General features: G+C 32.2%; 1 protein-coding gene across 1 annotated transcript; it reads right to left on the reverse strand.

Annotated features, from left to right (window-relative positions):
- Positions 1–10,834: 10,834 nt before the first annotated feature.
- Positions 10,835–12,186, reverse strand: LOC18041418 (putative F-box protein PP2-B12). Its single transcript, XM_006431718.2, has 2 exons — positions 11,720–12,186; positions 10,835–11,237 (listed from the first exon to the last, which is right to left on the reverse strand). The coding sequence occupies exons 1-2, from the start codon at positions 12,184–12,186 to the stop codon at positions 10,835–10,837; spliced, it is 870 nt and encodes a 289-aa protein (XP_006431781.1).
- Positions 12,187–17,336: the final 5,150 nt, after the last annotated feature.

Raw genomic sequence — 17,336 nt, forward strand, 5'->3', positions numbered from 1 at the left:
AGATTTGCCTTATGAAAATTCTTTTGATGAAAAACAAATACCTACCAAAGCCTGTCCAATCCAGATGAACATGGAATTGGAATAACATTGCAAAGAAGAAATAAAAGATTTAGAATTAAAAGTACTCATTGTAAAATCCAGGTCCCCATGGTCTTGTGCCGCTTTCTATGTCGACAAAAACTCTGAAATAGAAAGAGGAACACCTAAACTTGTAATAAATTACAAACCCCTGAATAAAGCATTAAAATGGATTAGGTATCTCATACCTAATAAAAAAGATTTACTTCAAAAGCTACATTCTGCTTTCATTTTCTCAAAATTCGACATGAAATCAGGATTTTGGCAAATTCAAATTCATCCTAAAGACCATTATAAGACTGCTTTTACTGTTCCTTTTGGACAGTACGAATCGATTGTTATGCCATTTGGTTTAAAAAATGCACCCTCAGAATTCTAAAGAATTATGAATGATATTTATAATCCTTTCTCTGATTTCTGCATAGTTTATATAGATGATGTGTTGATCTTTTCCCAAATAGTTGATCAACATTTCAAACATTTAAAGACCTTTTACCTTGCCACTAGAAAGGCTGGTTTAGCCATTTCTAGTTCTAAAGTTTCCTTATTTCAAATAAGAATCAGGTTTCTAGGTCATTACATTTCCAAAGGAACCATTACTCCTATTGAGCAATCTCTTATATTTGCTGATAAATTTCTTGCTAAAATTCTTGATAAAACACAACTACAAAGATTTCTAGGTAGTTTAAACTATGTTCTTGATTTTTGCCCAAACATAAATAGAATGTCTAAACCATTGCATGACAGATTAAAGAAGAATCCTGTTGCATGGACCGATGAGCACACTAAAGCCATTAAATTAATAAAAAATTATGTTAAAAACATTCCTTGTTTATTCCTTGCGAATCCTGCATTACCTAAAATTGTTGAAACAGATGCTTCAAACTTAGGTTATGGAGGAATACTAAAGCAAAAAGAGAATAATAAAGAACAAATAATACAATATGTTTCTGCCCATTAGAATGAATGTCAAAAAAATTACTCTACTATTAAAAAAAAATTATTTCTATTGTATTATGCATTTCTAAATTTCAAAGTGATTTATTAAATAAAAAATTTTTACTCAGAATTGATTGCAAAGCTGCAAAACATGTTTTGGAAAAGGATGTTCAAAATATTGCTTCAAAACAGATTTTGGCAAGATGGCAAGCCATTTTGAGTGTTTTTGATTTTGATATTGAGTTTATTAAAGGTGATACAAATTCTATCCCTGACTTTCTAACCAGAGAATTTTTTCAAAACAGATAAATGCCGCCCAAGAAAAAAGACAAGGCCAAAGCTGTTCTTAAAGACACTGAGTCACAAACAACCTCCAAAGAACCCCAATCAACTCCCTCTAAAGAAAAATTACTTTATTCTGCCATGCCCATTAAATCTTGGATTGAAATGGTTGAAGAACAAGAAACCCAATCTAAAGCCATTACCTCAGAAGATCAGGTAAAAGAATGGATGAATTTCATTACAAAGTCTCCAGAGCTTATGCTCGCCTTACAAAATATTTCTCAAACTAAAGCCGTTTCTCAAGTTCTTGAGAAAGAAAAATTTATTTCTAAAACAATTTCAAAACCTTCTTCCTCTAAAGAAATCATTTCATGTGAAAGCTCTTCTTCACAAATTATTGTTTCTCAATCAAAGCTTTCACAAAAATCATCGGATTGGTTTAATAAAGCCTATCAACAAAATGTTTTAACTATGGAGGATGGGTTTTATCATTCTGATCCATTTCAGGCAATTTCAAAGATTTTCCCGAAAGGCTGGTTTTTCAAACCATGAGATTTATCCAAACCCCAGTCTTTCTACCAAAGCATACTTGAGTTCACTGAGTCAATAAAATTTAAACATTTTTTCCTTAGTGAAGCTCATTCTGAGCCAGCCTATTCCACGGCTACCATTCTTAAAGTCTTAAGTCCAAATCAGTAGAGTGACCAACTCCACAAACCAAAAACCTTTTCCGCCAATTTTCAAAGACGTCTAAACCACTGCTTATCTTTCTCCTATTGGGATTATCATCAGGCCTGGTTTAACACCTTTTTTATCCAAAATCCAAAAAAGTCTCACTCTTGGTTATTTTTCTTCAATTAAAAAATAACCGTTCAAAGCCTTCCAAATTGGTTCCAAATTTGGTGGAACTATTTTGGGCCAAGCCCAAAAGTTCTAACCCAAAATGCCATCAAATGTTTAAATTTATTTAAAGCCCACTATGTTCCTTCTAAGTCTGAGAAGAGGTTTCCTCCTTTTCTCTGTTTCTGTACAAACTTTTTCCTTCCCTGGGTTTGGATGTGGAATTTCTAATACCACACCATAGACACCCAACTAGTCTTACAAAGAACCTTCAAAGTCAAATGGTGGTCTAAATTTGACGAACAATCAAAATTGTCTGAAGCCACGGTCCAATCTTGGCTTTCTACAAGAGGCCTCCTTGCCCCAAGTAAAGACGTAACCAAAGCCCAAAGCACTTTCCTTGCCCAGAGAGCGAAAGCCTAATCCCTGCTGGCCAGTGCCAAAACCGAGGATGAATATTTCAAAGTGATGCAGTAACTTCTTACCACAAGATCAGAGACATCTGCTGCAAGTTCTCCATTAAGCTCCTCAGGAGAAGCTGAATTGTTCATCTCCCTCGGAGATGAAAATGAAGATGACTGCTTCAGAATTTTCTCCCCATTAAAGCATTAAAGTAAAAAAAAAAAAGAGTAACGATTGTCTTCATTTTTATGTATTTTTTCACTTATACAGATTATTGTAATTATTTTCAATCCAGTTGTATTTTCCTTTATTTTCTTTGGGTGGTCCTCTGGACACAAGTGAGAGCACACATGTCTCTTCACCCATCTTTTGTTTTCTTTCAAAGTTGTAAAGAAGAAAGATGCTGTCCCCCACATGTCTTGACAGTCCCGATCCATCATCTACACATGTGAAGCTACAACAAAAGCCAATAAAGCTAAGTCCATCCACAATAATGCTGTCTCCACTAACCAACCACGCATGTGAAGCTACAGCAAAAGCCAATAAAGTTACAGTTTCGCTACAATGGACGAATAAAGCTACAGTTTCGCTACAGTTGAAGCTACAGACTCACCACAGTTCAAGCTTCAGTTGTTTTAAATTCAAAGCTATGTAACATTTAAGAGTAGAGTTTTGTTTACAATTTTTAGATTCTTTCTCTTTCTTTCTTTGGTAAATCAGGATCAAGACATCAAGGAAACTCATTCCTGTCTTGTAATTTTTCCTTTCTACAAATCTGTAAATATTTTCCATTGTAAAGCTCTCGGATCCAAGCAATATATGTAAGCATCTCTCATTTAATCTATTTAAAGTTTCAAATGTATGTTTAAATTTCTGCAATTTCAATTTATAAAACCTATTACGTTCCTCTAAGGTAAAGAGACCGGATCTCTATCCTTAATTGTATCTTCTCTTCTCCCTCCATCCAATCAGAATACTATTTCTGGGACCCAGATCTAGTATTATCTATGAGCCTTTAGATCTGTTGCTAGGTCTGCTTTAAAATCATATAGTTAAAACGTTTTAAAATTAAATTGGTATATCGGCTAGAAAACAGAACGTGCGAGATATTGATCTGTTCTAAGTCAGATCTGACCTCAAAGGTAGATTAAGTTCTGCATCGATCTGGTAACAACGCCACGTACTGATTTAATTCTAAATTATTAATTGAATATTAAAGTTTAATTTACATTTTCTATCGAATTCACATCCATCATTCGATCCTATTTCCTACTGGTATCAAAGCCACGAGGAGGATAATGTAATATAGGTTAGAGACTTTGTGTTTAAAGACTTGTGTTAAGTTGAACATTGTTTGTGTGGTGAGTGTTTACCTCTGGGTGCCTAGGTAGCATTTGGTCGTAAGTCCCGATTTGGTTGAAGGGCAGTAAAACCAATTCTTAGCCTTGGATTGTAGCCATACCGACAAGACTAAAACTAGAATATAGGCTTTTACTCATGGATTCTTTGCTCTGTAGAGCATCGTCCTTTTCTAGCTATTCTTCCGGGAAGACTATCGATTCAAAGAATGTTGTAAATTCAGAAGAATTTGTTATTGAAGACTACAAAGATTTCTTGGTAGTTTAAACTATGTTCTTGATTTTTGCCCAAACATAAATAGAATGACTAAACCATTGCATGACAGATTAAAGAAGAATCCTGTTGCATGGACCGATGAGCACACTAAAGCCGTTAAATTAATAAAAAATTCTATTAAAAACATTCCTTGTTTATTCCCTGCGAATCCTGCATTACCTAAAATTGTTGAAACAGATGTTTCAGACTTAGGTTATGGAGGAATACTAAAGCAAAAAGAGAATAATAAAGAACAAATAGTACAGTATGTTTCTGCCCATTGGAATGAATGTCAAAAAAATTACTCTACTATTAAAAAAGAAATTCTTTCTATTGTATTATGCATTTATAAATTTCAAAGCGATTTATTAAATAAAAAATTTTTACTCAGAATTGATTGCAAAGCTGTAAAACATGTTTTGGAAAAGGATGTTCAAAATATTGCTTCAAAACAGATTTTGGCAAGATGGCAAGCCATTTTGAGTGTTTTTTATTTTGATATTGAGTTTATTAAAGGTGATACAAATTCTATCCCTGACTTTCTAACCAGAGAATTTCTTCAAAACAGATAAATGCCGCCCAAGAAAAAAGACAAGGCCAAAGCTGTTCTTAAAGACACTAAGTCACAAACAACCTCCAAACAACCCTAATCAACTCCCTCTAAAGAAAAATTACTTTCTTCTGCCATGCCCATCAAATCTTGGATTGAAATGGTTGAAGAACAAGAAGCCCAATCTAAAGCCATTACCTCAGAAGATCAGGTAAAAGAATGGATGAATTCCATTACAAAGTCTCTAGAGCTTACGTTCACATTACAAAATTTTTAGAAAATTTTTGAAAAACCAAAGTCTTTTTTCTTTATTGCAATCAGAATAGAAGTTGTTATGAAGAAGAGTTTTATCTAGTTCAAAATCTTTTTCAAGAACATTTATTACATTTTCAGTGATAGCAGAAAATGTAGGAGAAGTTGGAAGAGAAGGTTCCTTCTCTTCCTGTCTTTGCTCATGTTGATTACTAGCGTAGATTGGGTGAGGAACACTAGTGGTATAGTCAACAGAGTGAATAGAGGAACTAGGTATATCCGATGTGGAAAACCTAGGTTGATCTTTTACTGATTGGAAAGGAAGATTTATAACAGAAGGAATTTTTGAAAATTTTCTTTTCAAAGAAGGAATACTTGAACACGAATCTTTATCAGAGAATCTAGATGATGTAGATCTCTTAAAGGATAATTTGACTTTACCATCAAAATACTGAGTCACATTTTGTAACTCTGTATTGGGCTCAAGTTGTTTTGGAATCACTGGTGCAGTGGCTCCTTCAAGAATCCATTCGTCTGGAAGATTGATATCTTTTCATTGGATTGGCTTTGGAATAACGGTATTAGCTTTAGACAAGTCAGTCTGCAAGAGAAGAGTCTCATCTCTTTTTGACTGAAATTTATGTTGCGTGCTAAACGCAGAGATCATGGCTTTGTAAGAAATTTTATAGATTAATGCAACTGGGACAGATTCCTCAATCATGTGATAATTATGGGTCTTGATTTACAAAATCATGCTTTTTAAAATGTTTTTGTCCTTTAGAGAAATCATTATATTCGGGTAACAGTTAAATGAGATAGGACCTTTACAAAGACTTGATTCTATACTACTTAGTAAAGAATCATCGAAAGAGATGAATCGCCCATCTCTTAAGACAGCAAGAATAGAAGTATTTAGACCTTCTTTTGTTAAGGGTTTTATACCAACTTGAATTAAACCGATGTGGACATAATTAAAGTTCTTTTCTTTTAGTTTCTTTAAAGAGTTTTCTGAGAATAAGTGAATTGTCTCAAATGGATTTGAAAGGGTTATGTCACGTTCTTCAGTTTTTATAACATAATCATTCTTTAAAAAATCAATTTTTTTTGTTTTATAGATCATTTCTTTAGAGATCTTTGGTAATTCTCAATTATCAATTGCTTTATTAAAGTCTTCAATAACATATTCCTCATAATAGGCCTAAATTTAAATAGGATTCTGAGTCAGAATCGCTATTACTGGATACAGATGTATCTGAGTCAATTAACTTATCAACCTGTAGAGGCTCACTGTCTCCCGTCATGGAAGACTCAGAGTCAGAAGACTCAAGAAGCAAAGGAGCTACTTTAGAAAGGATTTCTTCGTCAAGGCCAAGCTCATGGAGCTTCCTGCTCATTCGATAGAATTTTGCAGTGTGGCATTTCTTTCCACATTTATAACATGTGGCTTCTTTATAATTAAAGGGGGTTTTTGTCGTGTCTTTAAAGGTTTTCTTTTTAGAGAAATGGGGTTTCCTATAAGGCTTCGAAGGTTTCTTATGGAAGGGTTCTCTAAAGTTATGGAAGGGTTTCCTATTGCTTTTATATTTGTAATGCTTTCTGTAAGGTTTTGAAGAACACTTACCATTACAATCTTTAGAAGTGGAGGCTTTAAAGGGATCATAATTGAATTGCTTACAGAAGCTGCATAATTCTTGCTTAGATTTTCTAAGCTCCCATTTTAGACGTTTATGAAGTTTTAAGTCTTGACAAAGCTTCAAACCTTCCTTATTAAGAAAACTGACTAATTCACCGTAGGTGAGTTCGTCATAAGGAATACGGTTGTCATAGAGGGCTTTTATGGAATTCCTAACCTTTTCTCCTAATAGGGTAGGTAAACCTGCAAGGAATTTTTCTTTCCAGGTTATATGATTTGCATCATCCCTAAGGAAGAGTTTGGTAAATAATGTGGTTTTGTAACTTTGGAATTCACTAAGTTTCCTACATCTCAGGTTATGTAGTAACTCAGCATTTTTATCTCTTAGGTGTGAAGGATCACCTATGAAATGAAGGGATATAGTCAGAATCAAGGTAGCAACGGCATCCTGAATTAGACTATTGAACTCATCGAGGATGGGGGCACCATTCTCATCTGTTTGAATAGAATCAAGGATATCTAAATGTTGCTGTTTGGTGAGAAGATGGTCCCACCAACCTTTAAGTTGACCTGTAAAACCAGCAATGAGAATTTCTGCAATGGCCTTGTCAGAAGTTCCCGATTGAGTTTTATAAGCATTGGCTGCCATGGTCATCTATTGCAATAATCCTAGGATGTTGTATTCAGACATACCATCAATGTTCTACTCATAGACAGAGGATGCATTAAATCGTAATTGGTTTAATACACTAGGCCTGTTGTCTATGGCAAGGTCAGGTGGAGACTTGATAGTAGGTAGAGCTAATTCCTAATGAATTTTGTTGGCTTTAGAAACAGGTTCTTCTTTAAATGCTTTTATATCAGAAGAGGCTATAGAAACATCGTCTTGTTCTAGTACACCAATCTTACTAGATTGGGCACTGTCAGGGGCTATTTGGATTTTATTAAAAGAAGAAGAAGAAGCTTATATTCTATCTATTTGTTCTTTAATGGCTTTAGCAAAATCTGATTTTGACTCTTGAACAAGCTTTTGACTAGTTTTCGAAACCTGAAAAGGTTTGAAAATAGGTTCTTTAAGCTTTTTGTCAGAATCCGACTTTGATGTAATAGGGGAAACACTTATGGTTGACTTCTGGAATTGGTTTTCTATCCTAGTCAACTATTTTCCTATAGTATTTAGATTGGCATTACAGAAATTATTCTGTTGGATAATTCTATCTAAATCCGATTCTAGATCTTTATGGATTTTATAGGGTGAGGCTTTAATCTCAATAGGAGGCTCACCATGTTCAATGATTAGACTCCTAAGAGGTGGATGCTCAGATTCTATGACTCTACCACTACCAGAGAGGTTCCACTCAGTGGTTTTCTTTCTAACAATAATGCGATTTGATTCTTTAAAAGGATATGAAATGTTGTTATCGGAAGCATACATTTCAAACCAATTAAAAAACATAATATGAACTTTATGCAAATTTACAAACTCATAATAAATTTCTTGAATTTCTTTTCTTTGGTTTATAAAATTTTTGAAAAACCAAAGTTTTTTTTCTTTATTGCAATTAGAATAGAAGTCGTTATGAAGAAGAGTTTTATCTAGTTCAAAATCTTTTTCAAGAATATTTATTACATTTTCAGTGACAGCAGAAAATGTAGGAGAAGTTGGAGGAGAAGGTTCCTTCTCTTCCTGTCTTTGCTCATGTTGATTACTAGTGTAGATTGGGTGAGGAACACTAGTGGTATAGTCAACAGAGTGAATAGAGGAACTAGGTATATCCGATGTGGAAAACCTAGGTTGATCTTTTACTGATTGGAAAGGAAGATTTATAACAGAAGGAATTTTTGAAAATTTTCTTTTCAAAGAAGGAATACTTGAACACGAATCTTTATCAGAGAATCTAGATGATGTAGATCTCTTAAAGGATAATTTGACTTTACCATCAAAATACTGAGTCACATTTTGTAACTCTGTATTGGGCTCAAGTTGTTTTGGAATCACTGGTGCAGTGGCTCCTTCAAGAATCCATTCGTCTGGAAGATTGATATCTTTTCATTGGATTGGCTTTGGAATAACGGTATTAGCTTTAGACAAGTCAGTCTGCAAGAGAAGAGTCTCATCTCTTTTTGACTGAAATTTATGTTGCGTGCTAAACGCAGAGATCATGGCTTTGTAAGAAATTTTATAGATTAATGCAACTGGGACAGATTCCTCAATCATGTGATAATTATGGGTCTTGATTTACAAAATCATGCTTTTTAAAATGTTTTTGTCCTTTAGAGAAATCATTATATTCGGGTAACAGTTAAATGAGATAGGACCTTTACAAAGACTTGATTCTATACTACTTAGTAAAGAATCATCGAAAGAGATGAATCGCCCATCTCTTAAGACAGCAAGAATAGAAGTATTTAGACCTTCTTTTGTTAAGGGTTTTATACCAACTTGAATTAAACCGATGTGGACATAATTAAAGTTCTTTTCTTTTAGTTTCTTTAAAGAGTTTTCTGAGAATAAGTGAATTGTCTCAAATGGATTTGAAAGGGTTATGTCACGTTCTTCAGTTTTTATAACATAATCATTCTTTAAAAAATCAATTTTTTTTGTTTTATAGATAATTTTTTTAGAGATCTTTGGTAATTCCCAATTATCAATTGCTTTATTAAAGTCTTCAATAACAAATTCTTCTGAATTTACAACATTCTTTGAATCGCTAGTCTTCCCGGAAGAAGAGCTAGAAAAGGACGATGCTCTACAGAGCAGAGAATCCATGAGTAAAAACCTATATTCTAGTTTTAGTCTTGTTGGTATGGCTACAATCCAAGGCTAAGAATTGGTTTTACTGCCCTTCAACCAAATCGGGACTTACGACCAAATGCTACCTAGGCACCCAGAGGTAAACACTCACCACACAAACAATGTTCAACTATAACACAAGTCTTTAAATACAAAGTCTCTAACCTATATTACACTATCCTCCTCGTGGCTCTGATACCAGTAGGAAATTTTATTAACTTTATTATTTTAGTTATTATTAATTGTTGTTAATATTATTTTTATTAATATTATCATTATTATTATTATTAAATTTTATTAACTTTATTATTTTTATTATTATTAATTATTGTTAATACTATTTTTATTAATATTATCATTATTAACATTTATTATTATAATTATTATCATTAAATTTTATTAAATTTATTATTTTAGTTATTATTAATTATTGTTATTATTATTTTTATTAATATTATCATTATTAACATTTATTATTATTATTATTACTATATTTTATTAACTTTATTATTTTAGTTACTATTAATTATTGTTAATATTATTTTTATTAATATTACCATTATTAACATTTATTATTATTATTATTAAATTTTATTAACTTTATTATTTTAGTTATTATTAATTACTGTTAATATTATTTTTATTAATATTATCATTATTAAGATTTATTATTATTATTATTATTATTATATTAACTTTATTATTTTAGTTACTATTAATAAAAATAATATTAACAATAATTAATAGTAACTAAAATAATAAAGTTAATAAAATATAATAATAGTAATAATAATAAATGTTAATTATTATCATTATTAACATTTATTATTATTGCTATTATTATATTTTATTAACTTTATTATTTGGGGCAATGTTAATTATTACTTTGATTTTTATTTATTTTTGTGTAGGCTTGAGGTGGGGTTTGAAGTGGGCTTTCTAATCTCCATCATTAGTTCATTACTCAACATTAAAAGATATTAAATGGGAAGGCATTGTTTTTAAGAGATAATAATTGCGAAAAAGAAATATGCAAAATAAGGAATAACGATTTTTGAGATATTGTAGAAATATCAGAAAAGGAAATCCTAAATAATTTAGAAAATAAAATCCTAAACTTAATTAACGTCAAAGACTAAAGTAAAATAAGAAAAAGGAAGAATCATTGTTATAAAAGGAAACTAATTGTGAGGAAGTGTAAATTATGATCGTTAGGACTTAATCTTGCCATTCAAATTAAGTATGATGGGGTGAGTGCGTGTGTACTAATTAAAGCTCAGCTAGCAGCCACGAATCGATCTTTGGTTTGAAATGTCTTTTTATTTTTTCCAGGAAAAAATAAAGACTTACAGCAATATCATTCACAACAATAACTCTAGCATTATAAGTCATTCGTTTAGGTATATATGCTCATCTAAAGATCATCAGTATTTTGAAGTGTTTCATTTGGTTATTTGCCATATTTAGGCCTAAGCTCAATTCCTTGGATAATGATGCCACGCTTTTGCACAGATCCTGATTCACACAGCTTACAGACCACTGTCCCATCATCTCCATTTTCATTAAAGAACTCACCCATCTCAATTTCCGTCCACCCGTCTCCTCTGTCTTGAGATAGTTGAGGAGACACATTTGTCGGAGGATCTAACAACGCGCTACGCCTTTTGTGATTATTGCTTCCCTCAAAATAGACGTCAAACTCTATAGGTCTAGCATCAAATCCTTGTCTACTTTTGACAAACTTGAATACAAGGTAAGCTCCATAGTTCGTTTTGGATGATAAAATTCTTGTCTCAATTCTTGCTATGATTTCGAACCACCACACCTCCCTGAGTTTAGCCACTTCGGGAAACCTGCAAATGTAATGGCACATCATCTATGGATTGTAGCAAGAGAAGCAATTAACTCCCTTTAATTTGTTCTAATGAGCAACCGATATTAAAACAAAAATTAATGGAACGACGGATCCAACTAGCAAGATACTGTCCAATTTGGGCTTAAAATAAGTTTCTTTTACGCTCATGGTTTTTATCTTTGTATGTCCAAGACCACCCAAAAGCCTCTTACTAGTCCAAGGATGGTCTTTCCTTATAAGCTCATCATTCACATCATTCTTAAGCAATCTGAAATGTTACGAACAATGGTTAAGTCTGGATGTCCGAATTTTACGCAATCCAAATTTGAACTATTATCAGAGTTGTACAATGCTATATAATAACTCTAGCGTGTTGTACAACTCTGATCCTAGTTTAAATTAAGATTTAAAAAATTTAAATGTCTGGGCCTTTGTATGACTCTTGAAACAAATGCCAAGTTGGAGGAGAATAAAACAAACCTAGACTCTTGTAGAGAAAGCCAGTTCCAATATTGGGGTGAATCTCCCCATGCTATGGAAAGTCCCCTTGCACCAACCATGTAACATTTCTTTCCAGTCTCTTGCATTAGCGAAAAGCTCGTCGTATGATTGTTGATGAGGATGGGGTTATGACAAAGATAAAAGTAAAGGTCCTTCTTAGACAACGAAGTGATCATCAAAGACGAAGCAGAGATTGATGACGAGTTGGAAATGATCTCCTTGTAATCGGACGGCAGAAACTTCTCCCAAACGGAATCCGAATCCGCAGCGGATTTGAAGGCAGGACAAGCCAATGATAATCTGCTTGCATCGCGGGGAGTTGTAAGAGAAATGATGTATGAAATGCACCGTGCAGGCAGAACAAATGTGATGTCCATTTTACGTCTTTCTGATGACAGCTCCTTTTCAATGTTATCCTGAATCTTGAAAATTATTAGAAAATACATGAAGCAAAAAGCCAATCTCAGTGAATATATGTAGAAACTAATTTAAAAGCGAACAAGAAAGATACAGTGTGTAAAACAGAGAACCAAATTACAAAAATTTTATAATAACAAAAAATGTGCAATGTCACAGTTGAAAACTTTTCTACAAACTTATTGTTCACAAATTGATTCAGCATAAATGCTTAAGTATATGTATTAGTTAGATTAGAACACAAATAATAAAAGTAAATAATGTAGGGTGTGAAGGGTTTTTAATTCAACAAATAGAGCTATATATTGCATATCTGTTTGAGTTTAATCAAGAGTTAATGACTCTACGTATTCAGGATTCGAATAATGCTGAGTTTAATCAAGAGTTTATGGCTCTACATATTCAGGATTCGAATAATGCAAATTGTTCAAAATTTTCAAGCAAAAGCCATAAGACAATCTATGTGACTACAAATGCGAAGAACTTGAAAAAAGAACATGTGATTATCAAACAAAGAGAATGCCACTACAAAATCTTTAATTACAACAAGTTCTGTTAAACTTGAAAGTCGATTTTGTATTTAGCATATCATACAACAACTTTACTGATAAGTATAATAACGTAAGCTCCAACTAATAAAATGGTATACTTAATAAATTTAAGTACCACCGATGGCCATGTGATTATTTTATGGTTATACTATACCAGCCGACTTATGCTAAATAGTAAAAGCACCTTTCCTCTTACTACATTTGTTCTATTTGCAATTATAATTAATTGCCAAAATGACTTTTTTATTTTTATTTTTTTAAAGGAAGAAATATGTAAGGTTGGGCAAACCCCAAAATGACTTTTTTAAATTTTTTTTTTTAAAGGAAGAAATATGTAAGGTCGGGCAAACCCCAAAGTCAATCCTTTTACTTCCTATTTTCTAATATTTGAACTTAGGTGGCCAGCAAAGCAAAACGGTTTGAAACTACTCGGCCAAGCTTCTAAAAGGATTTATTTTAGTGTCTAATCAGAAATCAAAAGATGAGAGACAAATGCATTTCCAGTGCCCCAAAAAAAAAAAGTCCTAAATGTCATACGTGAGTCATAATATCTGATAAAAATAGCTGAACCATCTATGAGTTTGACCTCGCTAACCATAAGAACCGAATCATGAACTCCGTCATTCTTTACCTTATAACCTTCACTTGAAAAATTTGATGTTATGGGATGTATTATTTCCTACAACATAGAAATATCTCTATGTAAGACAACAATGTTAGCGAGAACTAATTGTTTTTTTTTTTTTCTAAGTCAGATCAAATCATGCAGTACCTCTTGTTTATTTCGTTTCAAAATGATGGGAGCGAGTAATTTTATACTAACCTTTTTGTCATCCACTGTTTTTGCCTTATCCTCAATATTGGATCCTGGGTTTGGAATGTCATCCTGGATGTTGTAAATAATTTAAAACTTTTAAAAAAAAAACTATCAACCAATCTCCATAAATATAACTATACAGATTTGATTTAAAATGGAAAAATACTCTTTTAGTCCTTAAAAGTTTGAGTTAATTACCTAGTTTGTTCCTATATTTTAAAAAATTACCCAATAGATCCTTGTCATTTATGTTTTTGTTAAAATATATTTAGTCATCATTAGTTTTCTACTTATTAATCGAATATTAGATGAAGACTATCAATCATTTGATTCAACAGCTACAAATAGAAGTAATATTTTATTCTTGACAAATTAGATTCAACAGCTAAAAAGATTAACAAAGGTGTTTAATCTTAGTAATTTTAAAAAAATGCAAAGACTGCCTAGGTATTTGGTTTCTGTAAGGATTAAATGAGTATTTTTACCTCGAAAAGAAGGGTGCATCCTGAAGTGTATCAACTTAATTCTAGTAATAACAAGAAAACAATGATTGAGGAAGGTTCATGCACGAGGTGGGCTACAAGATAATGATATGATCGTACTACACTTATCGATTTTGCTCTATAATTAAGGAACCGTCTATCTTAGCAGTGAAGTATTTTAGTATCTACATACTCAGAAAAAAATAAAGAACTGAAAAATAAATCGAATCCTACTGCTAAAATTTGGCAACAGACATGAGTCATAATATCAGATAAAAAGAGCTCAGGCCCTTACGTGTTTGTGTTTGACCTCAGTATCATATGAATAGAGCCATGAACAGAACTACCAATCACCTTAGAACCTTCACTTGAACCAATTGAGGTTTTTGAATTTAGTCTTTGTGATGATTGATAACCAATTTTTCTTAATAAATAATTAAGATTGATATAATTAATAATTTGATTGATTATTATGTTTCCATCTTTGAAGCCATAAAAGATCTTTGATCTAGCACATGGAAGCTTCTTTGGGTAGTTAAGATTTGTGGTGTTAAATGTGGTAATGTGATATGTATAATTTATGGCGTTGAGTATGGTTGTTAGGTTAGATGTGTGGTTATAATTTGTGTGGTAGTTAGGTTAATGTATGGTTGTGATTAAGTTGTAACAAGTATAAATACCTTCTCTTTTAGTTGGTTTAAGCAACAAGAAGTAGTAAAGGTTCGTGGTACTAAAAGAGTTGTAATTGAGGACTTGTATTAAGTTCATAAGAAACAAAGAGTGTTTTTGAGTGTTTAATCATTCAAATTCAACGCAATATTGCTTGTGTGGAATTGTCTTAGTTGCAATGTCACTAATACGAATCACTTGAAATTTTCATTCTCACATGCACTATATTATAAGAACCACTGCCATTATTTAATGAAACATATGGTAAGGAGAAAGACCACTATATCATGCAGATATGACAAGGATCATCATCATGACATACACAAATAATAATTATAAAGACAATTATGTAATGCATATATGGCAATAATCAAAACCATTACCATATACAAATAGAGTAAAAATCAAGGGGATCGGCTTATAATGAATCTTGAGTTATATCTATAACGCTTGGGAACCCTTCAATTCTTGAGTAAGTTTTTGAGAATGAGTTTTACGCCCATGAGCTTTTATACGGAGCAGAGTCAAACAGACTAGTGGCCCTACATTACCTTTATATGTGACAATGATTAGTTAAAAGAAGGAATTGCACGTAACAGGGGTGCTAGAAAAATTTTTCACATTGGTTGAGAATGAATCTTAGAGTATTTAATTAAGGTTAGGGCAATCCATTCTCCAAAAATAAATAAATAAATTAAAGGCTTGGACAACCATAAATTCTTGAGCTAATATTTGAGTATAAGTTAGGCTCACAAACTTATTATTTAAAGCAACAATGGAAACATGTATCTCTTATGCATGTATTTTGTTTTAGAATGATGTTGGCACGTAAGTTTACACTAACCTTATTGTCGTCCACAAATTCTTTTTGCTTTATCCTTACTTTCGGAATGTCATCCTGAATCTTGTATGTCATATAAAAGAATAAATTGTCTTATATGATGTGGGTCATAGTGTGATAAAAAGAGCTCAAGTGTCAATATATCCGAGTTTGATCTCACTAACCATAAGAACCGAACCGTGAACACCGTCACTAGCGACTTTAGATTCTTCACATGAAATAATTGGTGATTTCACATCTAATGTTTCCTACAATAAAGAAATATACATACAAAAGCCCAGTGCAAGATCGAATTGTCTTAATTGTAAAGTCACTCATAAGAATCACATAATGATTTCATTGTACATGTACATATTGGCTGGGGAATCAAAAGTTGTGTGATGGACATACGGTAAGTATCAGGACCTTCGTGACGTACAAAAATGATAAGAATGAAGATCATGATAAATTTCAGAGAACAAGGTCACCGCGAAATACAAAAATTACAAGAATGAAGAGCATTGTTATTTAATGCATATATCACAATAACCAAAACGATTTCAAATACAAATATAGAAAAAATCAAGACTATCGACTGAGAATGAATCTTAGGTTAAGCATATAAGACTTGGATATCTTTCAGTAAACTCTTGAGTATGAGTTAGGTGGACTTTTGTATGATATTAGATTCACATACACCAGTGGGGCACACTACTTTTTCCATGTGTCAATGATTAGTTAAAAAAAAAAAAAGGTTTTGCAGGTGATTGTGTAATAAGGAAATGTCCCACATTAGATAGGAATGAATTTTAGGTTTAATATGTAAGGCTCTCGTATTCTAATTTGAGTATGAATTAAGTTCCCGGGCTTCCAGATACTAACTAATGAATCATATATATCTTGTATATTTAATTTAGATAGCACCCCTCAAATTATCCTTCCATGTGACATAACTAGTAAAAGAAGAAAATGCATTGCTTCGACGAGATGCCGAATCATGGATTAAGTGAAGTATATAAGTTTTAGGCCAACTTTCAACTCCTGTGCTGTTTATACTAACCTTATTGATACCCATAGTTTCATTTCAGTCAAAATTTTAATGTTCAAACTATATTGTGTGATTTTTTTATATATAAAAAACTCCTTTTCGACAAACACATTACGTTGGACTAACATTAAAGAAAAATTATATGCACCCCTATCCATGCAAATTTTTGGACAAGTTTGTGATTAATTCAAAGTTTGGGACAACTTTAATTATTACTTTGATTTTTATTTACTCCAATGTTATCTTGAATCTTGTAAATCATTTGAAAATACATTATGCAAAAAGCCAATCTCAGTGAATATAACTATATATGTGGAACCTGATTTAAAAAACGAACAGGAAAGATACAAAATTGTTAAACAAAGAACCAAATTGCAAAATCTTTAAGGTAACGAAAAAGAACAACGTCAAAGGTGCAGCAAAATTTTCTATGAACTCATTTGTACAAATTGGTGCAGCATATAAATGCTTAATGCTTTGGTAAATATATTGGTTAGATGAAAACGTAAAATAATGAAAATAAATAATGTGCGGTGTGAGATTTTTTCATTCAATCATTACAGTTGTATATGCCATATCAGTTTGAGTTTAATCAAAAGGTTATGGCTCTATATTCTAGGTTATGTTTTTGAGTAATTTTTTTTTACTTACCTTTCTGCCACCTACAGTTTCTTTTACTTTATCCTCACTCCTGGATTCTGTGATTCGAATGTCATCCTGAATCATGTAAATTGTTTAAAATATATCAAACAGAAGTTGTAAGCCAATCTATGTGACTACAAATATAAAGAA

Source organism: Citrus clementina, unplaced genomic scaffold (genome assembly GCF_000493195.1).
Source record: "Citrus clementina cultivar Clemenules unplaced genomic scaffold, Citrus_clementina_v1.0 scaffold_5, whole genome shotgun sequence".
In the NCBI taxonomy this organism is placed as follows: Eukaryota; Viridiplantae; Streptophyta; class Magnoliopsida; order Sapindales; family Rutaceae; genus Citrus; species Citrus x clementina.